Raw genomic sequence first — 27,447 nt, 5'->3', positions numbered from 1 at the left:
GAAAGGGGTGCTGGAATGTTACCGGCTTCTGAGTGGGCCACACCGTGGCCGAGAGACTCGACGAACGGAGATTTGATATGACTTTAAAACGGATAAAAACATGTTTATTGTGTAGTGAGGTTGTAGCGAATCAAGGGTTTTAGTTGTTAAGATATAATAGGTTGAGGGCTCTTGAAAGCTGTTTCACTGGATGAGTTGGGCACTGTATGGAAAGTACACTTGTTAACTATGTGTAGTATACATTATTACTCCTACATAATTTGTCGTTTCAGATGAAAAGTACATTATTTTACCATCTGATCATACTCGATTTAGACTTTGACGAAAAACTCGTACATAATTCAGCAGTAATATATTAGGCACAAAGTTCGTATATTCTACGGATATTTTGTCAGAGTTAGCGTAGCTTGGACGAGAGTTCTAGATCAGATCACAACTACTGCTCCATCACAACTAAACAATGGAATGAAAGCAAACCAATATCGAGGCAAATGATATATATACTACAAATCCACACGCAATGAAACAAAACACTTGGCAGAAGCGAAAACTTTTTCCGAACTGCAAAACACGTTCCCCATTCGCTATCGATGCCTTGCATGTCTCGCAATCATTCGTTAGTTTTTCCATCCCTGCTAATTTGATAAATTTGAGCGATATTAATTTCAATGCACTCTGGCAGTTGAAGTGGCAGCTAGCAGCAGCAGCAGCACCACCAGCATCGTCATCTTCAGTATCGTGTGCCCCCCCTAACGGCATCCGCATGGGAGAATCCTGTTTCCGTTAATTAGTTTTGGCGCGCTTGGTGAGCGAACTGCGTTTGGGAACCAGCAGGACACACCTTGAACTTACCACCACCACCAAGTCAGTCGACGTTCGACGTTGAATTGGCGTGCAGGGACGGGATGTCTGATTGCCAGCATGGAAATAAACATGTTTGACAGCATTATTACATACACAGGGTACATGAAATTTGATCGTCACACGCCAATCATAATTCGCTTCACACTCCAGCCGTTGACTACGGCAGCGGCTGCGTCTGCGGCGGTGGTAAAATTTTTTCCACGACCCAAAACACCTCTCTGGGATCTTGCTGGGTTGTGTGATATCGCTACCCTGACCAGCCGAAGTAGTAACCGAATCTCATTTTCGTGCTCGTGACAGTCGTGTTCCCGGCCGAGAATGGTGGGGAGGGGAAGAACAGTGGTGTTGTTTCGACTATAACGATTAGTCATAAAAAAATTGAAGAGTTGAAGGTTTATGGACGAGAAAGTGACGGGTTCCGACCTGAAAGAATGGACACCGTGACGGTTATTGTTTCGAATCGGTTGATTCGTTCCTGTTATGGCTGTGTGTACCATAATCTTTTGTTTCTGCGTTTATCGAAATATGGCTGTTCGATTTTATGTACCCTTCTTCAGTAGCAGCCAAGTCTTCTATAAGAACACATTACGATCGTCAAAACTTGAAACCCAAATTAATCTCCAAAAAATAGGAATGCATGAATTATATTCGGGAGAATAATACTACTACTGTTCAAAAGGGAATGTACTTTTAAAAGGAGCATCTGGTGTAAAGTGCTCAAAACAGAAAGTTATTTTGTTTTGCGATTTTGAAGGCAAGACAACAATAGATCTTTTGTGTAATGTTAAGATCTATTTATGCATTAATTGCACATGAAAAAAAAATATTTTCAGTCACGCAGAGTCACACATACGAGCGTTTCAAGTGTACACGTCCAACCATTTCCACGTCAAAGAGCGCCGCGGCAAACACGATAACTCTTTATAAAACTGTCTAACACAGGAAATTTGATAACATAGCCAAAAAAAAAAATAGAAAAAAGTTCGAGTTTTAGAAAATGGCTTCACGAAAAACGAACAATCTCATATTTTAATGTAAAGTTCGCACACTTTTCTTCGAAATAATAGGGAGAAAAAAAATTATTCACTTTTCTGTGGTTCATTGAGTGGCATAAAAAAATCAAGTTAATTCTTTGATTAGTTTTTGAGTTATTGTGTTTGCCAATTTGAAAAACGCGCTTCCAAGAAAAATGATACTAAAGGTTATCCCACATCAAATTGCATTGCGGAAATTGAAAATATGGGTAGAAGTAGTTTAGAGTGTATTGTTTACACTGTATTTTTATCGCTGTCAGATTTTCGAAATCTGTTGCCGATCGATTGAAATCTGCTTGTTTTAAAGCAAATACGCGCAAGGAATGCATGGCTGTTTAAAACAAGAAATGGTCTGAGTGGTTTCGCGAGACTATTATTAAGCAGATTAAGCAAATAAAAATGAAATAAATTTTTTTGCCCACTACACCAGAAGCCTTCTGTGAAACTTGTTTCGCAAAATTATGACTAATTCCCGTTTTGCTAGCGAAAGGCTAAAAAATCAATCAGCATCAGTCTTTTATTTAGTAAAATATGGGAAGTTTGTGTTGTGGGACATTGTTACTAAAAATCGCCTATTGTCATAAAACAGCTTACATCTCTGATCCAGGCCCGTAGCCAGGATTTGACTTCAAGATGGACTTTAAGAAGTAGCATGTAATTTAATTAGTATTCATGACTTGACAGACAGAATTTAAGTACTATTGATGAGATAAAAAAACATAATGTCCAAATTTACTAAAAAAAATTCTGACGAGGTAAGCTATTTGTAAACTTGGCGAAGCTCTAGGACTTCCTAAATCACTTCTGGAGCAATAAACTCTGAGGTATACAAGATAGAGTGATTTGGATGACTGATGTTATATTTCCCCCCAAAAATAAAAAATAGTGAAAAACAATTTTTCTACAATAAGGAGAAAATTGGGTAAAACCATATTTGCACGTAAATCTGAATTAGTAATGGAATTTACGTTTTGAATTAGTAATGGAATATACGTTTAAACTTCGACCCATCAGAATCCGACACTAACTTAAGACTAAGCTAGCACTGAATTGACGCTTGCTTCAAAAAATGGAAGACACAACTTTCTGAACAAACCCCGAGATGTCTCGCAAGAAAAGGAGTTCATTTAAAGCTGATGAGAACTAATGAAATCGAAACGTTTGGTTTGGCTTAGCAAGCCAATGCAAGTTGCTCTACGGTATATTTCCCTCTAATGAGAAAATTTGTGGATAAAACCAATTTTTCTCCAATAAGAAAATATTCCAGTGGCGAGAGATAGTTTAAAGACTTGTCGCGGATACACTTTTTGACAAAAATCACCAATTCGGGGAACTAGATACCTTAAGTTTGGAATTTTCTGTTAGAATGGCAGTCTTATCGACGCTAATTCGGTTGATGGATCGTTCTATTGATGCCATGATAGAGACGTAAAGATATCATGAAAGAAACGAAGGAAAGATGTACATTAAACGGACTCGTATTTGTATGAAAATGACAACAATGGCCGAGTACAGCACTTTTAAAATTCTTTTGTGGCTCAAATACTGAGGAAGTTTGGAATCAAATAATTGCTCTCTGGATTTACGCATTGCGTTTAAATTTTGTATGGGATGTAATATGGAAAAATCTATGTGTTTTTGATCTCGACTTACATAGATCGCTAATTCACCCAAATAGCAAAATAATCTATAACCGAATTGCCATAAAAGTTCATTTGCACCGCTCTATTGCAACGCTAGGCAACGATTTGCAAAACTCTTTGTTTTTCATCGTTTTACAATGTAGGGGTAATTCGGAACTCCGTACCGGGAAATTCAGACCGTTATTTTTTTGCAATGGAGTTTTGTTTAATAATGAAACTCTTTAAGAAGCAAAAAAATAAATTGCGTAACAAAAACTTAATTTGGTTGATTGGCGCATTATTCATTTTCTTTGCTGTGGCGTGTGCAATCGTGTGCGTAGCCGCAAGCCGCTGATCGGTGGTTGATGGAATAGGGGGTCCGAATGCCCCGTACGCTCATTTCACACAAAACTGGCGAGCGTCTTTGTGAAAATTTTCTGAACTAATGTTCCTAAATTTATGAACAACATCATGAATCGAGCTGTTGGTTTATGAATATTGTTCATAAAGTTGCAAACTAGTTCACGTACAGAAAATCCTTTTGGTAATAACATGGCGGATGCCGTAACTAAAGTTCACAAAACAACAAATATGTCCACTAATAAAAGCATTATGCGCGCGTTACTGAAGGGAAATCGAACATAATTATAAAACACATGATTTTTGTGCATGGTCCTGTTTTCGTAACGTAATAACGTGATTGTTCCAGAATTCATGGTAAGTTATTAACGATTCCGGGTATAATTTTTACCGTGCACCCGATCTATTATGGCTCTCGAGGACGTTGCGGTCACAGCGGTCAAATGCTGAGCTAATCATTTGGTGAGACATATAATAACTTTCGAATTCATCTCGTCAGTAATTAGCACCAACTTGGGACCAAGTTAGATGATGTAACTAGTAAGAAATTATATCCAAGCAGACACACGACATACATGACACCTAAAGAAATTGGCAAGTCCCAAGTGATGTTCCGGAAAGCAAAGCCGGAATTTCTGGTTTGCGGACGAGAAAGCGAAAACGAATGATTACTTTTTGGCTAAGGAACCAAACGCCTGGCACTATCCAAAAAGAAAAAAAAATATAATGGATTAAACCAATTTGTGCATTAGGACAAAAGACCTATCGTAAATTAAGTTGGACGTTCCTTTTCGCTTTCTCGTCAACATTCAAAATTGTCAGTTGGTTTAGGTGGCATGCATGTCGTGTGCCTGTATGTATATAGTGTCTAATTAGTGCTAACTTAGGTACTAGTTAAAATACATCGCCAAACTTAGCCCCGAGTTGGTGCTGGTTACTAACAAGGTGAATTCGAAACACGCACAGTTAAATTTTTCAACAGTGGAAAAATACGTGTCTCGGCGACAATCTACAAATGTAAATACGCTAGAAAATGTTTGAACTAAGTGTACGAGAAATTTTATAAAAGAATGAGAACTAAAGCTTACGAATGATTGTTATATCAAAAAAAATCGCACAGAATGCTTAATCAGATGCTCAATATTTTTTAAATGATAATCAATTCTAATGACGTTAGTATTTGAAGTTTACATTTTAGTATTGATTGTATTTTAAACCGTACAACACCAAGCATCACCTCAAAAATATTTCTAGTTATCGAAGACGATATAGTCGAGAAAACAGTTTTAATTTTCGCATGATTTTTGACACCTAACTTAATGTTTAAATTTGAAACGGTCTCAACATTGTCATGTCGAAATGGTAACTCAAAAGATTAGATAAACTAACAGTTGTTAATAGGGTTTCCTAAATTTGTATCTTAGAATATTGTCGTACACATTGTGTGAAGGTACACATAATCCTTCAATGTAGTTTTATTTTAAAGTTCAAAATATCATGAAATTGAGTAGACGCCAAAATTGCATGACTCAAGACTGGTAATAGTGGAAGGATACCATAACACTACATCCACAAATCGCCTGCCACATCAGCAATTTTAGGGCAAATTTCGAGACTTTCGATCATATAATAGAACGGTAAACTTGAACTTGACGCGGAAATGTCCCTTTTAAGGAAACTAGCGGAAGTCGGCTTCGTCATCTATTATGGTGCAACAGTATTTGATCATGTGATGCTTCCGGTTTTACGGTGACATTTTTCAGCTCATTCAGATTCGGGGTTTTCTATAACTCGTAAACAGAAAACTTCGTATTTTTAGTCACCTAGTAAACATATCGATTAGCACACTTCGTATGATCGTCCATTACACCTGAATTCTTTTGATTTAACATGCTTTAAAAATAATTAAACTCACATTAATCATTCATATTTTTACGATATGTTATAGCCTCTCTTCTATTTGGCAGTTTTGGACTATTTTTTTCTTGAATCGGTAACCAGCTGTCAAAAGCAATTAACACACGAATTTTGAATAGCAAACCAGCACAGTTGGCATTTTTATTTACATGATCGGTGTCCACTAGCAATGTGTTTCGGACTAACATTCCTTCTATACCCCAGCAGTAATGCGTTTACATGCAACCAGTGTTAGAATTAATCAGCAAAAAGGAAGCATTGCAAATGGCTTCCATTATATGATCAATGTTGTAGAATATTGTCTCAGTGAAACTACCGGGAATGGTATGTGTCATAGTTCCGACTGTTATGTAACAATCGGTTCCAAAACCAATTGAGTTGGAAACGTTTGATGCATTTAAGCTGGAATTCTGACAGAAATACTGGACACTTAACACTCGTGCTTCACATATTGTTATAGAATAAGGCGCACCCTATAGGGTATGCTAAACAGAAATGACATATCACCTAATTGGTCGTAGGCATAAGCAGAACAGCAAGAAATGGGCGATCTGTTACTAGAGCTTCCATTTCCCGACGGTTTGCAGCTTCCCGGGATTCGGGAAATAATTGATAAAATTCCCAGCAAATCCCGGGAATACAAAATAAAAATAAAAAGGTTAATGATTTTTTTAAGAGAAAAAATAATAAATTGAAAAGTTTTCAAACACGTTCGATTGCATGTGTATCTGTCCTAAAAGCAGTTGTCAGAAATCGGCGATTTGGTGTCCTACACATCATTCAATCATTTGATAACGCGTCAATAAGTTTACGCAACATCAACTTTTGATGATTTTTCTTGGCTATATGTATAACCTAAATTTTGGTATCATTACGATTGGGACGATATACTAAACGCAGCTACTGGAATTACTGTCCAAAATTAGAATTCGTTGTTCTGATTCGATGGAATGTGATCAATTTAATGCAAGCACCGTCTTTGGTAATTTTGAATGAGCTGCTTCAGGGTATTGTGCAGTTATTTCCGATCAAATGAGAAACAGTTATATATTGAATCCATTTCCGCCGCGAAAGGATCAGCATCATTCTGAATTTGAATCAAACTCAAGCAGATAATGAATGAACTGTGCAGCAATGGATGAAGCCTACTATCGATTTCCTGTTACGAGTGAGTATCTGGATTGCTTGATCTTATCCCTTCAAAAATCCTGCGTGCATCCTTGAAAGCAACATTCAAGGAGTTTTGATGCGCATGATACTGGACAGCTACAGCGTTATGTATTTCTTTTCAAGCATCCAAAAATTTACAGATATAACAGTTACGGTATAACAAATTAGATGAAATATGCATTCGATGAACCCACCAAATATTTCTACAGACGTTCTAGAAACATTCCTTATTTTAAATAGCGTTTGGGTTAAGCATGATCACTACACTATCACTACAAACCATCGCAAGTTTTGAAACAAACACTCATCGATTTTTAAGGAAATTACCGCCATTTCAATTACTAATTTGATTGTTTCAAGTTCTTTCATTCAAGATCTAACTATTCAAACAAACAATTAAAACAACTGTTAGAAAATCTAATCAATCGGCTCATCGGTTGTAGAGATATCGTGCGCATCACTAACGCTACTGTAAGAAAATGCTTCGGTACAACGGCAGGCAAATTAATCCATTTTCGCATGAAAATATCAACATTTTCAGCCGTGTATCTGCATCCACTGCTCACTCCAAATGTTTACCGGTAAAGATATTTCCTACAGAATTTCTTTCGCTAAACCTAAACCTTTTGGAATAATCAAAAATCTTTTTTTCCGGGATTCCCGAATCCCGGAATGAGAAAACACAATTTCCCGGAAAGCAGGAATCCTGGGAAATCCAAAAATCCCGGGATTCCCGGGAAATAAATTCCCGGGATGAAAGCTCTATTTGTTACGCTTGTGATATTTTTAAAGTGTTTTGGATAATGAAATTATTAGAGCGTTCCATTAGCAATATTATTTGTTATAATTGGATATAGACATTTTGTAGCAAAACTAAGATACTACGACTCACTGTTCGATTGGAGCGCCATCTCTGTTAAAATTGACTTTCGTTGTCAAAAGTCTTAGATATTTCTAAAACATTTTGCCAGACACCATAGTGTGTTGTCACATTTAGCAGCATTTACACGATCCGTAACGGATGACATGCTGACATGACGTAATGTATCATATGAATCATTCTTTATATTGCATCAGTGGCCCCGTTGTGTATTGGGTAGTGCGCGTCCATGTGTGGAACATGATCGTACAACTACACAATAGATGCGAGAGAGAAATAGGGAACAAAATTTTCCTCCTGGTATGCCCTCCATTCACTCATGACTGCACATCGCCGTCGTCACCACCCAAGCATAAGCAGTAGGTAAGTATGAAGCACAAACTATGTTGCATCGGTATTCCTACCAGCTTCCGTTGCTGAAGAGCGTACATACCGTGTCTAAGCCGAATCAAGCTTTTTTTTACTCTATTGCTTTGAGTACACTTTCAACACATGAAACATGCAAGTACACATACACACACACCTACTCACATTGTCGTTTCAAAATCAGATACCATTGTGCAGCTTCCGTATAGATGATGATGCACTTGACGTCCATTTGCTGCAGGATAGAAGCTGTTCGACTGTGTGCTCAATATACTCCATACTAAACTAAAAAATGAACGATGTAGACTTTAGCTTTCGGCACCGCAAACACATCGCAGAAGTACCTACTATTTGTTCGCTACTCCAGGGCTTCAATTTGGAAACTTCGCAGGCACTGATTCCGTTCCCTTTGCCTGGTTCGGTCGGTTGCCGGATAAAGAATTGGCAATGCAAAGTCGTTGTGTCTGCCGAAGCTCTAACCGTTTGCTCGCTATTCACAGAATCACCAGCTACTCGAGATCGGGCCGCATTATGCATGAGAGCTATGGGAAAATATGATTTTACTACTGCACACACTTGATTTGTGCTTAATGTAGTGGTTGAGTCGAGTTTTAATATCGCATAACGGAAAAGTTGTTTGAGTTAAGTTTCAGTGTTTCCCTTCCAAACTAAGTGGTGTAGAACCTTCGACAGACGCACTTTATCGGTTTATGCAATGTATTGAATTTTATACTTACTCTAGCTCCGTTGTTTTTTATTTGCAACAATTTACTTTTTCACTGGACAACCAGAATACTTTGATTGCCAACAAACTGCTTCTATTAATCGCAGCTGGCCACAATTTCTTCACCTTCGTTTCCCTTTGACTACTTTAATTTGTGTGAAATCCCTAACGCGTACACAGAATATCCTACCGACATCCACATCGCTGAGATACTATGTACACCATCAAAAGCGCGTTCCCATATGTCGTCTTTCAACTCGCCCCTAGCCGGGTGAGTGAGTGCAGATCTGAAAGTCCAAAGTGTATGGAGTACTTCTGTACGGCGCCTCGGCGAGTGATAGCCTTGATGCTTCGCTGAAACCCTGAAACCAGTAGAGGTAGGTACTACCCCACTCCGGTAGTGTAAAAACTTGTCCTAATCATCAGCGCATGGTCCACGGGCAAGCTGGCAGGCTGGCTGACTGCTGGCAAAGCATTTAATTATGAATGATGCCGTGAAGGCACACCGGAATCCTGCTACGGCAGCCGCTTTGCTTTGAACGCGCCGAGTCTCCACGGAACGGATGTACGATGAAGACGTCGTTTGTGAGTGGGGCTGGGTGTTCAAACATGTTCTATGGCTACTCCAGCGTGCACACTGAGCTTAAGGATTAATTAAATAGGCACATTACAGCGACGGGAAAGTGCACTTTTGCCTACTAGAGCACCGGCTAAATTGGTGCATATAGACGACGACGGGCACTACTGGCGTTAATAGACTTGGTTAGATCGCTGGAACGCGATAAATGAGTGGCTTCACAATTGGCCCGGGCGCGAGAGTTTGTACCTTTTTTCGTTGCTGTCGCTGTTGTTGTTGTTGTTTTTGTTGCGTTGTGATGAAAGGCGAAAGCAAAAACAACCCCCTGTTTCTGTAGTTTGTCTTTCGCCATTACCATTACATCCCCCTTTTCATATCGGATATTGCTTTTCACACTTTTGAAGAGTGTTCTGTTTTGTTGTTTTTTGTGCCTTTATGAAACACTTGTGTTGCGTAAAGAGCTGTTTGTACGCTCGGCAGCATCTTTTGAAAGGGAAAAATCAGTGAAAAGATCCCATCGAATGTGTGATTTGAATGTGCAGCGAGCAGATTCGTTTCGCACATCATTGCCTCTTGTCGGACCTTTGATGGGGAGGCATAGACAAGTGGATGTGGCATGCGTTTCGTAAGCACAGTATACTTAGTAGTTAGCTAACTGACGGCCTTCGGTCCAACTGTTTATGAGAGTTTTTAAAGATGAAAGAAGAATCTCCTTGATCGACAATTTGTAGCATTTGAAAAAAAATTAGTAGGTATTTATTTAACATAGGACCCCGCCATACAATGGCACGACGTAGGACAAAACCCCAAAAATCATAGGTATTGTATTCTTTTGTAAATATTTATTTCATTTTTCTCTAAGTTAGAGTGAAATTATTTCAAAATTTTACAGCAATCAGATGGAAAATCAATTTTTGGCATGGCAATGATTCCTGTTCAATTCAATTCACACTAGTTTTTAATACCTTCGAATTGCAAATTGTGATATCTCAAGCACTGAGTTCATTGGAAAGAAGAATATTTGTGTTAAACTATACATTCAACCGTTTCCTGTCGAAATTATTTACTGTTCCTGTGTTTACGACGGTCGGAGTTTTCCGGATAAGGTTGTTCGGTATGCAGTATTTAAAGTAATCTGGACAGATTTGCACTTTCTTTCCATATTTACTTTTCTTCTGCAACAAGACGAAGAAATTGAGAAATACACTGCTGGCCAATAAAATAGGTGTGAGATAAAAATACATGAAATTTTGAGTTTTCTCTAAAAATATTTTTTTATTCCAATATTTTATAGTTAGGCACAGTCGTAAATATGAAAAAGAACACTTTTATTTGTAAACTAATTGTTATGGTTTACAGGAACTCTCTCTTCCCCATGAAATCCAAAAAAGCACCTGGTCAATGAAATAGGTGTATTGTAATCCATTGCATTAAAATTTTCAAATCCAATGATTTTAAGACTTTAATATTTTTGACAACTAGCCTATGTAGCCTGTGTAACTTCCCTTATTCAACCAAATTTTATCCATTCGCCTTGGCATTGAGTCATTCAAACGCTGATAAGTTTCCGTTGGCATAGTGTACCATTCCTTTTAAGCTGCTTCCCACAAACGACCCTTATTTCTGAAATTTTGACCGGATAACTTATTTTTAAGTACATTCCGTAGATTTTCTACGGGATTAATGACAGGAGATTGGTAGGGTCCGAAATTATAGTCACTTTATTATCCCGAAATTATTCCTTTACATACTTCGATGTGTGTTTTCGATCAATATCTTGCTGAAACTGCCATACAAAAGCACGTTATCTTTGGCATAGGACTGCATGACATCCTTTAGGATGTCCATTCGTTAGCCTTGCATTCGAATCTTGCCATTATAGTGGTGTTGCGAAAAATAGGACCTGCGCCATTCCACGAAAAGTAGCCCCAAACCTCATTGTTCTCGCCTCCGTGCTGTACCATATTTTGCGTGTGTCGCAGATCAAACTTTTTGCACTTTGGACGTCTAACGTTTCGTTGTGCATCGGAGGAAAACAGGTTTATCTTTGATTCGTCCCTCCGAAGGATATGTCGCCATATTTTGATTCCTTCTGAAACAGGCCCATTAACGATGTTGAAAAGTAAATTGCATATTTCTGCGAAGTCTTTTGCTTCGCAATAGTGGAACCTTTTTAGCAATTCTTTCTGGAAGATTGGAGTTTTACAGCCTACGGCGAACTGTTCTCGGACTTACCACATTTCCAATTTGTGCTGTAATAGTCCTGGATGACGCGAATGGATCAGATTTCGCTAATAATGCAATACAATGGTCAGTTGCTGTAGATGTTTTCTTGGTTTTTTTGCGTGTTTCTTTTTTCAAAGGTTTAAAGGCATTTGTAAAGAAGTTTTCGGAATGCCAAAGTGTATTCGCGATTTATTTGTACGTCTTATCTTCTTTAACAAAATTTCTTAGCAAAACTCGTTCCACTTCAGTACAGTGAGATGCTCGACCCATTCTATAACAAATCTTTGACCTATTCAACATTAAAATACATTTATTAGCACGCAGAATACAAACTTTACCAAATTGAACATATAATGGTATTGAGTAAAATAATAACCAGTTAATATATTTCACACACCTATTATATTGACCACACAAAAAAGACTGTGGCAGTCTTGTTTTACATCTTGACAAAGATTGCAAATATAATCAGCGCCAACAACCCACTAGTAACTTGACAGATACAGAGGCTTGTGTGTGCGGTAGGTGTGATTGAGATTGCTGTAACTTGGTAAGTGTAATTGAGAGAAAAACAAAATAATCTATAACACACCTATTTTATTGGCCAGCAGTGTATCTATACGCCTTACAATTTTTATCATGGTCTCCAGGCCTTATTATGAATCTGACTCTGAATCGGAATTGAGTGTTGTTTCAAGATATTAAGTCATCCTGCACAATTCTGTGCCAAAGACATCATATGCATGTTTTGATAAAATATACATTCTTATACCCCATAAATCTTCCTTCAAATTAACTACGTAAATAATTTCATATTGTTGAAAATATAGTGATTTTACTAGTTATGGAAATAATTTCTGCTATAAGAATTGATTGGTAACTATTTTTGACAAGTTCCAGTTTTGAATCGATTCGTGATATCTTGATCTAATACGAAAGGTAAGGATTTCTATAAAACATGTCTATGCTTTGATTACGAAATCATTTCTCAATATAGTTGTTTTGTTTCGAAGTAGATAAATTTTTTTTATAATATTTCACAGTGGAGGTCCCGTTTTACCTTTAAAAGATTATCTTGCAATAGGGCATTTTCCTGTCCCCGGGTGTCTAGTTGAAGTGAGATATAGAGATCAAAAAATCTAGAACTCCTGCCCAATTAAGTATTGTTTTGGCATATATCAAATATCGGGAAATAAAACATAGCAGTTCGTAAAATATACCAGCTTGATCAAATTGGGCCACCCGGTTCCGGTTATTTTTTGAGAGCATATTACACTACTTGATTGTAACCAATTATGCGATATTTCAAGCTTTACGAAATGATAAACCGCTCCATATTTTGTCATATATGGTCAAATTATAATTGTACAAAGTTCTTCAACTATGTAATAGGTTTCTGATGCCTTCTTAGGACTGTGATTATTGCGTGCTCAGGATTCCGTTAAAATACTGCGTAGAGCTCTCATAGATTCATTTTCAGGGTTCCCTTTAAATTATTTTAGGATTCCGGTAGAACAATTCCAAAAGTTCTATTTGAATCCCGCTCAGAATTATGACGAAGACCTGTTAATGATTGTAACGAAAGTTTGCATGGAATACTGGCTGAATTAAGACCTAAAATCTGACGAAAACTTGTCCAGAATTCTGAATAAATCCTGTTCATGTTTCTAATAAAATCCCACCCAGAATTTTGGTGAAATCCTACCAAAAAATTCTGATAAAACTCCGAGAGTCTCGGAAGGCTCTTTGACAACGAAAAAAGCATTTTTTCGCTAAGTACCCTTTACAAAATCACTCTGCTTCCTCATCTCGAACAGCATACAAACAAAAATACCACCCGCACCGCGCCGCTCTAACGTGTACGTGTAACATATAGACACAGGAAAGTTCCGTTGCACCTAACTGTGAGTGAAATGAGTGCACCACAAAATAAATTTCGCCCATTACGGGAGAGCACAATCGCGATTGATTTTCCGCAGACTCGTCTTAGACCTTCAGTGCGCGAGGTAGAACAGTTGGTAAAGGTGAAAATGGAACGTGATCTTACAGAGGTTTCACACGTCCAGCGTCACCACACGAGGCAAGTAGTTCTTATAACGTTCAACTCGTTAGCCGAGACAGAAAGATTCGTAGCATAGAACAATATACCAAAATAACTGCGGAATACTAAATTTAGGTATCGATACCAACGACTTTTTACCACAATATGGTATTAATGAGCTCTACATAAGAGGTAAAATACCAAAAAATAACACAGATACGATCGACAGATAACTATTTGATAATAAAACGAGTTATTATAATACCTGAATAATAATAAAAAATTTTGAACCTTGCAGAAACAAAATTCGCTCTATGGAGGTATTCAATAATGTATTGATTTGGTATTTGTAAAAATCACTAGAATACATAAATAATACTAAAATAAAGTAATATACCTCATTGAGGTATTAAGCAGGTATTGAAAAATGTTTCTTCAATACCTGCTTAATACCTCAATGAGGTATAATAATCAATTAATACCAAGTTTTGGTATGAATACCAAAAAATAGTATGCTCTGGTTATTGCCCAGTTATTTTTTCCTGGTCGGGTATGGACCTCGATCTAACTGAAATAAAACTCCATGATTTGGCACCTCGTACTAGTATGGATTGTTCAGATTCATGTTGAAGTATGGAGAAGTGGAATCCGTCACAAACGATATTTGGAGAAACTTTTTCCCTGGCATACTCAACGGTGTTCGGGTGGTGCGAATGCGGCTGTACCAACCTATACCGTCTTACTTGACTTTCGAGGGCAGATCATCCCAAGGTGTTAACTACACACAAAGAACCCCATGCACATACCCTGGGCCTACGTGCCAGTTCAGATTGCACACTACTCTAATGTTGCATTGAAACTCCATTGCAGCATTTACTATGCAATCAAGCTCTATATTAGCATCATAAATGCATACATGCACTTGCTCTATAGACGTATATAAAACAAACCTAACGCATATATGCTTCAAGGATCTTTAAAGAATATATGCTTTACATATGCTTTTAGTGCTATTATATTATTATATTATATTTATTTATTTATTTATTTATTTATTTATTTATTTATCACTTTTTTCATCTGACCTTCGTGGTCTGCATGAAACATTGAATGAGAAAAAGCCCATTTCAATATTAGATTTATCAAATGCGCGTAAAAACATCATTATCTTTTGGCATAAACACATTATGCAATATTGCACATTTTATTGCGTTACATTATATTACACATTACATTTCATTAAATTGCGTTGAATTTAGTCATACATCTAACAAATAAATATAATTGCTTAAAACACATCTAAATGCACTAGCTCACCAGTTAGAACTTTTCCTATGAAAACGGTTCTGGATATATTACGTCTTTTTTCAAGGTTATCCATGTCGAGTAAACGACAGCGATTAATATAAGGCGGTAACTCCATCGGGTTACGCCATGGCAGGGATTTAAGTGCATAACGGAGAAACCTAGCTTGTATGGATTCTATCCTGTTAGTCTAGATTCCCGCAAAAGGGCACCAGATGATAACTGAACTTTCCAGGATGGAGCGAACAAGAGAGAAGCACAATGCTCTTAAGCAGTATGGGTCGGTAAACTCTTTGGCTATTCTAAAGATAAAACCTAGATTTCTATTGAATTGTGAAATAATGTGGAAGTAGTGATCCCTGAACGACAGTTTAGTATCCAGCAGTACACCAAGGTCCATGAGAACTGACACTCTCTCAAGTGATTTTCCGGAGATAGTGTAGCTCCACGAAATTAGATTTTTTCTACGTGTGAAGAAATTACTGAACATTTTGGGACATTTTGATACACTAAGAGTCAAACGAATTCTAGTACAACAATTATAGAACTTATCTAGTTGCCGCTGTATGCAGTCAATTTCAGATCGCACAATGAAAAACAGTTTAAGATCATCGGCATAGATAAGTTTGCATCCTGGTGGAAGGACATTACAAACGGAAAAAAGGAAGGGCCCGAGATTGCTGCCTTGGGGTACACTAGAGTGACAAGAAAAAAATGGCCACTATCGGCCAACCCATGAGTCGATTCCTAGTCCTACCAGCAGTGCTTGCTTCAAATTTGAAGCAATTCGAACAAGTCTAGCTACCGGACTAACGTGCCTGAAGTTTACATGGGATTTTTCGACAATTTTTATGGAGAAAACCCATTAGCTCGCATTTTTGCCGCTAGGTGGCACTTTGGGCATCGTATTATCACTATAAGCAGGGTTGCCACTATTTTTCAAAAAATATCTGGCTGATCAACTAAACATGTCTGGCAAAATCTGTCACTTAACAGCGACCTCAAAGTCATCAAAATTTATCAATCGATTTTTGATAAATTTGGGAAAATATTCCCCAAATTTCCAAAATGATTGTGCAAACACTTTTTTAATCTGGCAGAATGACAGGTTTGTCTTTTTGTCTGGAAGCTGCAAAAAACTCTGGCTGTGCCAGATAAATCTGGCATAATGGCATCCCTGACTATAAATGAAAATAAAAAAGATAATTTAATTATCTACGACTTTGTCGAAGACTGCTACTCAATCCGCCCTTGGTAATAACTTGTTTTAAGTTATTAACCTTTTAGGGAAGTGGTGTCTGAGTCAGTTTTGCGTGGGACCTAGCAGTGTATGGTTGTGTATCAGTACTCGATTATAACGAACTAAACATTTTTGTGAAATAGTGATTAGATTAAGCTCAATAGCATGTTCACAAGAATTATAGAAAATATTACGAGTAATGTTTTAGTTAGAAAATTTTAGTTACACCTGTTACCGCATAGAGGGCGCTAACACTAACTTTTTAACGGGTAAAGATAGAAACTAGGTGTCTTCTACAAAGTTATAGAACAGACAATTTGTAGTAATTCTTCCGAACATCTCAATATTCTATCTCTCTTCCATAAAAAGTTAGTGTTAGCGCCCTCTTTTCAGTCACAGTTGGAACTAAAATTTTCTAACCAAAACATAACTTGTATCATATACCCCAATTCTTCTGAACATACTATTCAGCTAAATCTAAATAAACTGGAGTAAGTAGGTAGCGAGTTATCGACACGATCAAAGGGCGCTTTAAGATAAGTAGAGACAATATCTACTTGTGCTCCGTCTTCTATACTTTTAAGGGACTATCCATAGATGACATAGCATTATATGAGGGAGGGGGGAGCTTTGTATTTTGTGCTGATGTGTGTCGACAGGGGGAGGGGGTCATGTCATGCTACGTAGCCTTTTTAAAGGGAATAGGGGTTGACCTGATGTCACGACAACCTTACCAGTTTCATCTAACTAACATCGTTTTATTTATAGTGAAAAGGGGGGGCATGCTGACCAGGGCTTTAACCGGCCACTGCAAACTCAATTATCACATGGCAACTATTCAGCGCGCTGAGTCTTTTTCATGTGATCTTTGTGAATCCGTCTACAGAACCTCATATCATCTGATATGAAACTGTCCAGCGGTAGGGCAATTGCGATTTCGAGTCTTCGGCCGTCCTTATATAGACGAAACCATGTTTGGACGACTGAAACTCAGAGACACCTAAAGTTTCTTATCCAATGTGGTAAAGAGCTTTAGGCTTATTCGCAGGCGAGTTGAACTACTTGTGAGTTTAACTTACCTGTTGTTTATTTTAGTTCTTGTGCTGTTATTTTTCCCACCCTTCCAATTCTACTTCTCCATACCTCCTTGTCCTTTCCTTCCGCTCAGGAAATGATGAAAACACACGGCAAGGCACAAATCCCCGACTAAATACGGGGAACGTGCCATTTAAGCCAATATATTCTGATTCCTGATTCCAGCGTAAGCGTCACCGAAATAAGTGCTTTTCCATATAAGACCAGGCTGGTTATTATTTCCAAATAACAAGTGAGATGTTTGTAGTTCTAGAAAATTAGCAATGTTAAGTGCGGAGTCAATATGCTTTTGAATAACGTTTATGCTATCCGCGGAGTCTGGTGGGAGATATAATACGCCTACACATGTGCTAGTAATAGGACTGTGAATGTTCACCCGTATAGCGAATACAAAGTCGATTTTTTTCTTCAAATTTATTTGACACGGCTCAATACGTTAGCACAACTGAGCCGTGGATCATTCGTCTTTTTACAAGATGTAAAAATAAAAAATATCTTAGTTACTGCTTGTTCATCGAGTCTTGTTGACGCTGCTTGCTGCTGCGTGTTGAGAACCTTTTTCTAGGCGGGGATGCATAAGTTCCGTTATCCTCTGCAACTTGGGGTTCCTTGTTTCTGACTTCTCTCGTGTTGTCGCTCACGTCCATGTCGTCATCAGCACTGCTTCCTTTCATGCTGTTCATTTGATTTTGAGTATGATTTCACAAGAACCGACCGGAGCCTTTCATCGAAATTCTGAGAATCCTGAGAATACCCGAATCCCGAGAATACCCGAATCCTGAGAATACCCGAATCCTGAAAACGATTCTATTCTCAAGCAGCCAGGCCCGTGCGCAGAAAATTCTCAACGGGATGGTTTAGATTTTTTTTACGTTACTTATAATAGAAAGATATAGAGGGCCGGGTCTTATGTACACCCAGAACAAGCCCTCGGGAACGTTAATGCATCTGTTTTTTTTCTGCTCTCAAACGGTTCATTAGTGTTCAACCAACCTCACACGTGCATAATGCAATATCGAACCCCATTGCTATACGTCCTTGGCTATCCAATGCAGAGATAACTTGAATAACAGATACTAACGGGTGCATGGCGTCCCACTTGTGATAGTTGCTGTAATGATGACAAATTTATATAACTTATTCGAAGAGCTAGTAATCAACTGATGGAAACGAGCATGGTGACCTGTACTAAGAGCCTATCGGGTTGAATCGAAGCTTTTAAACTTTTGTTGTGATCATGTTAAACATGACATCTTTCTATTAGGAGAAATTTTTTCACTGTGACCTCTATTCAGGTCTCTTCTGTTTGCTATGCATGCTACAAAATGGCCAAATCCATTGTAGTTTGCAGAGAGTTGTTTGTTCGTCCACATGTGTCTTCCCTGCCGGGCACTCCCTTAATAATGTACCTAGTTCCAAACTCAAAGTATGAACCGATTATTGCAAATATAAAAAAATCAAGGACAAACTAATTCAGCATAAGTATTTTAAGTAAGGTTCGAAGGCCAAATAGTTGTTACTGAAATGCACGGAAGCGGTATTGCAAAAACATTGACTTTAACAATAATTTTAAAGTAATAATAGAAATATGTGTGCTTTGTGCACGCATGTCGCAGACGGATAATTTCTTATCAAAACTATTTATGGATCATTTTTCCATGCTTGTTTATAAGGATTCAATTTAAAGTGTCAGTTGAAACAACGAAGTTTTATGTCTGTTTGTCTGTGATCCGATTTTTTCACGTGCACTTTGTTCTGGGGTGTGAAGATTGCTCTCACATGAGTGGTTCTTTTGTTTTAGGTCCTGCATCGCAACCCCTCCGGAAACGCATTATTCTAATGATTGTTCTTTCTTTTCTCTTCCCCCTTTTCAGCTGCACCACCCGAAGCAGATTCATTACCCCAGCGGATACCCGATGCCCCGGTCGCCGCCATTGTTCATATGCTCCTCGCCGGGCCCGGACCCATACCGATCGCATGATAACGTATACGAAGAGCTAGAACATCCAAGAGATACAGATTCGGAGCCACCGGTTCAATCGGATGACGATTTTGCCGAAGACGAGCTGAGCCTGCCCGGCGACAGGTCATTCCATAAATCATCCTCCGACGGGGGTACGACTGTGGCCACAATCTATCACGACCGAAGCGCCAGCAGCAACGCGGGAACTAGCAGTGGAAACAACACCGACCAGTACATGGAACGGAACAGGACCGAACGAAATTCACTGCTCTCGTCATCGTCGTCGGGTAATGACAATAATCCGAGACAAGCTGGTGCTGCCGGTTGTAGCGGTGGTAGCGCCAGTGGCAACAATAACAACAATAGAAATTCCAACTCCAGCACGGATTGTGCGAGCAGCGCGAGCGGGAACAATCCCAACAATAGTACGAACAGTACCAGCAACAACAATCACACTAGCAGTAACAATGGAAACAATAACAATTGCACAGGGAGCGCGGGTTTGTTTCGTTCTAGAAAACAGCCATCGACACTCGGAAGTGGTAGAGGCAATAAACACTTCACCAATCCCCTTTCGTCCGCCGAATCTCCAAGCGAGATGCGGCTAATGCCCACGGCATACGACGAAAGAGCCATGATGACGCTCCCTCCGTCCTATCAAACAGCAGCCGTCACCGGGGCAGGAGCCCCCAACAACTTGAATAGCATCAACAATAATAGCTTTCTGAATAGCAATAGTCTAAATAACAACGGTAGTCGTAGCAATTATTACAGCACAATCGACGACGACTGCGATCCCGTTGAGCGGCGGAACCGAATAAACGCGCAGCTATCCGCATCGGCTGCTACAATCCACAATGGAGGTCCGGGCGTGTCCACCATCTTCCGTAATGGAAGGCCACCGCACGGTAGTACCAACAACAATCACAACCATCACAATCACCACACATCCAGTGGCAGCAGTCGATCACGAACGAATCCCCGCTCGTTGGATCGTCGAAGGTATATCAACAATAATAACAACAACGGTAGCAACTTGGCGGTGATATCCGCACAGGACCCTTCCCAATACATCTACCACGAGCCGGTTTTTCACGAGGGCCTAATCTATGACGCCTGTCTTTCATACAGCGACCGAAGTAGTGGCGGAAGTGCAGGCCCTCCCTATCCGTATGTATTGCCACATTTTACCACCTTCCGACAACACGGAGGTCCAGCCCATCATCAAGCCATCTACTCCCGGGACAGCAGCTTCGGATCTGACTCTGGTTATAGTCAGCACACGCAAGCTTCTAACCGCAGCGCCGGATGGAGCAGAAATCGTCTAACACCTCAGCAGCAAACTTTGCCGTCACTGCAGCAGCAGCAACAGCAGCAGCAGCTAAAATGCGAACCTCAACCGGCGGTGGCGGATTCTTGAGAAAAAGTTCCCCTACCGGCGGCACTCGTTGCTCAGCTCGTATACGGCAAGATTTTAATCTGAAGCTGCTACCATTGAGACCGGGACTCAAGGAAAAACCTCCCGGATGTGTGGTCCTAAACGTGTAGGATATAAGGCAAACCAAATGTGATTTTAATTTTAACGAAAACTTTAAACGACCCCGTTTGGACTTATTTAAAACCGCTGAATAATTGTATCATAGGACCTTTCCCGCTTCGTTTGCATTGTTTTTTTTTTCTAAACTGTGGTGTACCGTCGAGTGTATAGGCTGAGAAACAATTTGCCAACCAAGCCCCAGAGAAAGACTGTTAAAACTAAGATAAGTTTTACTCTTACAACTTTCCAACCTACCCCAATACAGCGAAAAAGTATCAAGTTATGTTTAAGGAAAGTCTTGTACATAGGAGCAAATCCCCCTTATACCAGTCGCGCCAATCTTCTTCGAAAATACAGTAACTAATATAATCAAGAGCAGATGAACAAATTTTTACTATCGCAAACAATCGAAACTAGTACTTAACAAGATGAAATCGGAAGGTTATTAAGAGCACACATATGAATCCTATAATTCGATGAGTTATTCTAGGAAGGAAGCAAACCCCCTGTTCAAAGCAAATACTGAACGTACTCTAGTGGTTGTAACTTAACTATTAAACAAAACGAAATATGCAAAAAGCCAACACTGTAAAGAAGCATAACTATGCTACACTCTCTATAGCATCATTGTATTAAAGCGTCGAATCCGTTCCAGTTTGACAGTCTCAGCGCACATCGCACGAGCCCACGTGTGTTTCCGGCTGCTACGCAGTAGGCCCGCGTTTCGTTCGCTTCGCCGCTCACGTATTTCCCTTTTTTTAACTTGGAGGCCATTTTTCGGCACCTTCCACGTTTAATTACAGGGTTAGCACTCATCTCTGTGTGTTTCCTTCGTGTTTCTGTTTACGATCTGTGGTCTGGTCATCATCCATCTGCTACTGCTCTTCGCAATGAAAGCTGAATTCCATCATTGCTCGTTTTCGGCAAACGTATATATTCACGTCTGTCGGTGTGCTTGTGTCAGTGTTATAAGTATTTTTTCATTACCCTTTCATTACGCCTTTTTACGTTTTACTGGTGCATGGACGTTAGAGGTGAAACGGAGAAGAACACAAAAGTATAAAAAAAAACTAAACACAGTAATTATCTCGGCCACGCCTTCCCACCCTGCGATACGTGCGCGGTTTTCCGTTGTTCAGTTTATTGTTCGCTTTGAGGCGGCGAACAAAAGCAGGCGGCGCTGGTGATGCGAGACAAGCCGTGTGTGTACGTGAAACTGTCAAACCTGTCTGCTGCCACTTGGGTATTTTTTTCTAAGCCACCATGAAAGTAACATTCTTGAAGATTAATCAAAAGCAAAAATGTCGTCTTTGTAAATAGAGGAATGAAGTGAGGAGTTTTATCACAATAGGTCCTATCTGCTTTGATTGGTGGTAAATTAGTGAGACGACTAGTGATTGTTCGGTTTCTATCAACTGGAGCCTGTTGAAAGTAAGTCAAGGTTAGTTATCATCTTGATCACTAAAACACACAGGAAAACTCTGGATACTTCAAAAAAATATTGGGAGAACTGAGCCTATTCGAATTTAGTAAAAGTATCGTGTTAAGGGGAGGATCACATTAAAATGACCAAAAGATAAGCAAAAAAATTTTAAGGTTATGTTATCGTCTTCATTTACAATTTTTTTCAAGATCACAAAATAAAATGGCGCCCGTGGTGACATTCTGTCTAAGGATAGATAAGCGTGGAATTCCAAAACTACGTATAGCCTGCTGCCTCGAGATCGATATGATGCACAAAACTAATAATAAGGCTCTAAAGCAAACAAAATTTATTGGAGGAATGATCTAAAAAACGGATAAAAAGTTCAAATTACGTGATGGTGTGATCTCATACTTTGAAATCGATATTCTAGCCTCTTTTCCACTTTAAGGCTTCACTAAAAATAATGAATAGAAGCAATTTGTAGATTTTATAGATTATTCCTCCAGTGAGGTCAAAAGAAGAAGTTTTAAATTGAATCGTTTTCAAATGAAAATTTTGAAATATCATGTGTTGAGATGAACGCGTTTAAAGTTTTGAAAAATACTTTCGTGGTAGTATGCCATTATTTTGTAACAGTTACATGGAATTATCGGTTTTGGACATCATTGATTACGTATCTAAAGTCAGTTTTTCGAAATTCAGAGGACGGATCCAATACAGGGGACCCCCACTAAAAATATGTGGTATTTCAACTAAAATAGATAAAAAATAAGGTTTTGTGATTAAAAAAACAAATTTAAGTGGTTTTGGCGATTTCAATATGGCGGACTAAAATGTGACCTTAACGATTTTGACCAATTTTTTTCGTTTTTCACAGTTTTCTGTTTGATAACTCACGATTAGTCTGCGATGCCTCTACAGGTCAAGCCGTGAAATACGTTCTCGAGACCTGTACACATGTACAGTGCAACGTATTCTGGTATGCTTCCTTGAATGTCGGGGGTTGTGTCGTTGATCATAAAATTTCAAAGAGAAGATAAATAAAGAAGGTCTTGATTAGTTACTGTTCAATGTGCTTTACACACTACTGTATCACATAGTATGGAAAAAGCGACGAAATTCACAAGTTCATTGTTCTATATATCTTGCTGCTTCTATGCACGCAAATCTTTTGATAAATTCAAGTGTATAGATTATAAAACATACGCTTGAGAAATAATTTAAACTTACAAATCAATTTCGCGTGAGCCGCTAAGCAACTTCAAATTAAAAGATCAAAAGAGGTTTCAGCTATGAACTCAGAGCCACTTGAAATGTCAAACGAAGTTCCGTTGGTGTACTCTAGGCAATTCGAATGTTCACACAAGCTCCATTTGTGTATTCTTATTATTTTGAAAATTCACAAGTAGTTTTGTGTGTACTCTTTTTTGTTTGGAAAACTTTGCTACTGCGTTCACTATTCGGGTCATCTTCTATAGCTGTTCTACATGTCACAAATTGCCCGAATCCAATGTAGTTGGAAGCGAGTTGTTTGTTTACTTTGTGTAAAGGGCGAACACGAAATTTTTGCGACACCGAAAATGTCATGCCAATTTTCTTATAATGTTTAAAATCAAACCAAAATTTTAGGGTAGTTTTATACATATATTTACTTCAAAAATCGATGTTATCGATTAATCGATGGAGCCTTGAGTGTAAAATTGAACGCATTTTCGCTTGATGCCCTCCATCAAAGTCTTTACAGTGTCATCCGGTACCAGTTTCTCAGTTTTTTTCCATTTTCTTAACATGTCCTTCTCGTCTTTGACTGTCTTCTTGTTCTTCCGAAGTTCCCGCTTCATCATTACCCAGTACTGCTCCACCGGGCGCAGCTCCAGACAGTTTGGCGGATTCATGTCCTTTGGAACAAAATGGACAGAATTGGGCTCATACCGCTCCAGGACACTTTTAGAATATGCCAAATCTGGCCAAAATAGCGGAGCTTCGTCGTGCTGCTGCAAGAACGGCAAAAGGCGCTTCTCGAAGCACTCAGATTTGTAGATCTCGCCATTTACTGTGCCCTTTGTCACGAAAGGCTTACTCCTCAGTCCGCAAGAGCAGATGGCCTGCCAAATGAGATATTTGGAGGCGAACTTCGACATTTCCTTCTTCTTAAATTTGTCGTCCACATAGAACTTGCTCTTGCCGGTGAAAAACTCCAACCCTGGAATTTGCTTAAAATCGGCTTTTATATACGTTTCGTCGTCCGTCACACAGCAGCCATATTTTGTCAGCATCTTCTCGTAGAGCTTCCGTGCCCGAGTTTTAGCCGTCGATTGTTGCCGCTCATCGCGGTTTGGTAAGTTCTGTACCTTGTATGTATGTAGTCCAGCTCTCTTCTATGCATTCTGGACGTAGCTCTGCGACATGCCGATCTTTTTAGCCAAATCACGGCTTGAGACGTTGGGATTTGCTTTAATCATCCGCTTCACCTTTCCCTCCATCTTTTTGTTCTCCGGTCCCGGTTTTCTTCCAGCTCCTTTGCCGTGGTCCAACGTCAACCGCTCCTGGAACCGCTTCAATACTATGGAGACGGTTGAATGGTGAATGTTCAACATTTTTCCCAACTGCCGGTGCGACAGGTCAGGAAATTCCAGGTGTTTGGAATTTGTTCTCTCGGCTCGCGTTGGTTCACCTCCATTTTCGTTGAATCGATAAACACGACTTCGAGTTTGACAGCATGTAAACAATACACATCAATGAGAAAGTGTGCAAAATTTGGTTGATTTTTACCCAATGGTAAAAAAGTTATGCTCTGTTGAATGTGTTGCAATAATTTCGTGTTCGCCCTTTACTCCTAGGAACGTAAAAATCCAACGGAAGATCATTTTGCGTACTCTAAGTTTTTTAAAGTTCAGTTCACTAAAGCTCTGTATAAACAGGTGAGGATGTAGAGTTAACCCAAACATTCAACCCAAGGCTTCGAAAATAAGGAAAATGGAAAGATAACAAAACATTCAAATGCTTGAAAGATATTGATCTGCTTATTAATATATGCAGCTAGCAGTATATTGCGAGAATTTACACAGGGTAATCTTGCCTAATAGTTGTATTTCGTTGTTTGAGGAGGAAAGGGTCTTAATGAGAAATTATGAAGTGGGGTGAGTTGAGCAAATATTCACCATGCAAATTTCGTTATCCAGGTCAACATGGAACTTTTCTTACTGCATGATGTGTTTAAGGTTGTTTTCGAATATTAAACGGTAATATATCGACAAACATATGATTACGGCTTAAAAGCCAACTGTCAAAATTCTTTTTGAAGGGGAATTCCGGACAAACCGTTACTGGTTAAACACAGTTCATAGCAGTCAATGAAAGAGAAAAATTCTCTTTTGTTTACTATCAACAACTGTGATTGGCTAGTAACGGTTTGTCCGGAATTTCCTTTCAAAGAGAATTTTGACAGTTGGCTTATGTTTAATATCATATGTTTGTAGAGATATGTATGATTTTTTAAATGTATCATGCAGATTAACACAATGCGGAGAAAATTTGCAAATATTTTGTTGTTGTCAATTTTGACTATTTTTCGTTTGAACTATCATTATGTTTTGGAGTTGAAGTATGTATGAAGTATGCTTGTCTTCGGCACATTTTAATTGTGGATTTCCCCAAACTCAAGAATGCCTATAAACATATTAAATTAAAATACTTCCAGTGATTCCCTTTATGGGACCTTCCGAAAGTTCGGAAAACAAGAGTTTACGATTTCTAACGATTATAACTTTTGTTGTGCGCAATATAACTATTAAATTTTTGTAATATTTTGTCATAGAATGATCACCAAAATCATATTTAATTTCGAAGTATGTTTGTCTTGCATTAATAAAGAAAAAATTGATGTTAATGGAAACTTTTCAAAATGATTCCAAGCATATAAAATATTCCAGCCTATCTCGAGCAGAGCCATCAATAGCAGACACCAATAGAAAAGCAAAATCTTGCAAATTTTTAACATGGGCTAACTCAATATTTGCCAATGACACCATTCGAAACTGGCTGAGTGCATTCGACGACCGGCATACAGAGAAGGTAATATTGAAAGGTTTGACCAGGCCGGATTGTTTGCTGTCATTTCGATTAGTTTGTTCCAATCCCTACCTATAATACACTCCATTTGTGGTATTATAATTTACTACTGTTGCCGAACCGAACTGAATTTTTTTGCACCAAAAGATTTTCAAAAGTTTGACGATCTCTACGCCTTGACGCAAGTATAACCATGAAATATACAGGTGTCAATTATTGCAGCATCCGTTCTGAACAGTTGGATATTCTCGTTTTAGCCAACAAATTATTGGTACATATTATCAGAAAATATCGACGGTTTGCGGAACTGTGTGTGAGCCATACCCATATTCTACTCGTTGCTAAAAAGGCGTTGATAATTCGATGTTCTAAGTACGTTTGGAATGTGACAGCCTGTGATTTTCTGAGTACGTACGGAGTGTGCCCATGCGTCAAGACGGTACTGAGTTCACACATGTTCCGTTTGCATTTGTTTTTGTATTTAAAAATTTGTGTTCATCTGACCATACGTCTTAATGAACTGAAGTAAAAATAGTGAACCTAATGGCAGGTTCAACGAATGATTCCAAAGCAATTGACGTAAAGCAAAACGTATAAATTTGCGCTAGACAACTTTAATCCTTTCACTCCACGTTGTACGATAAAGTCACCAGACGATGTTTGCAAATTTCAACTGCGATCGCACCACTGAGCAATATAAAGCCTCAAAATACAAAGGATCCGGGAATTCGCTGGAAATTTTGAACATAAAACCAAGCAGTCGATTTGCTTTGTCAATAGTCGAATCATTCACGAACAATGAAAATAGTAACGGACCTAGTGTACTATCTTGAGGAACTCCGAAATTATTGGAAAAGGATTCAGACACGTTGCCACCAATTTGCACGACGACATTGCGGTGTGCACGGTAGAATCAAGGCCAGTGGTAGAATCTCGTGGTACATCCCAGTTTATCAAGCATTGCTAGCAGTGTCTTGTGGTTGACTGTGTAGAAAGCGGTTTTAAGATCTGTATCTACCTGGAGTTTCA

The 27,447-nt window shown here is 38.8% G+C and overlaps 1 protein-coding gene across 1 annotated transcript in view; it reads left to right on the top strand.

Annotated features, from left to right (window-relative positions):
- Nucleotides 1-25,704, top strand: part of LOC131684428 (uncharacterized protein DDB_G0283357) — a 452,063-nt gene extending 426,359 nt beyond the window's left edge. The window contains exon 5 of the mRNA XM_058967286.1: nucleotides 19,296-25,704. Coding sequence (XP_058823269.1) covers nucleotides 19,296-20,804 — 1,509 coding nt within the window. The 3' untranslated portion in view covers nucleotides 20,805-25,704. The remainder of the gene's footprint in view (nucleotides 1-19,295) is intronic.
- Nucleotides 25,705-27,447: the final 1,743 nt, after the last annotated feature.

The sequence above is a fragment of the Topomyia yanbarensis genome, chromosome 2, assembly GCF_030247195.1.
Source record: "Topomyia yanbarensis strain Yona2022 chromosome 2, ASM3024719v1, whole genome shotgun sequence".
NCBI lineage: Eukaryota > Metazoa > Arthropoda > Insecta > Diptera > Culicidae > Topomyia > Topomyia yanbarensis.
This window is presented reverse-complemented; position numbering and strand designations above follow the sequence as displayed.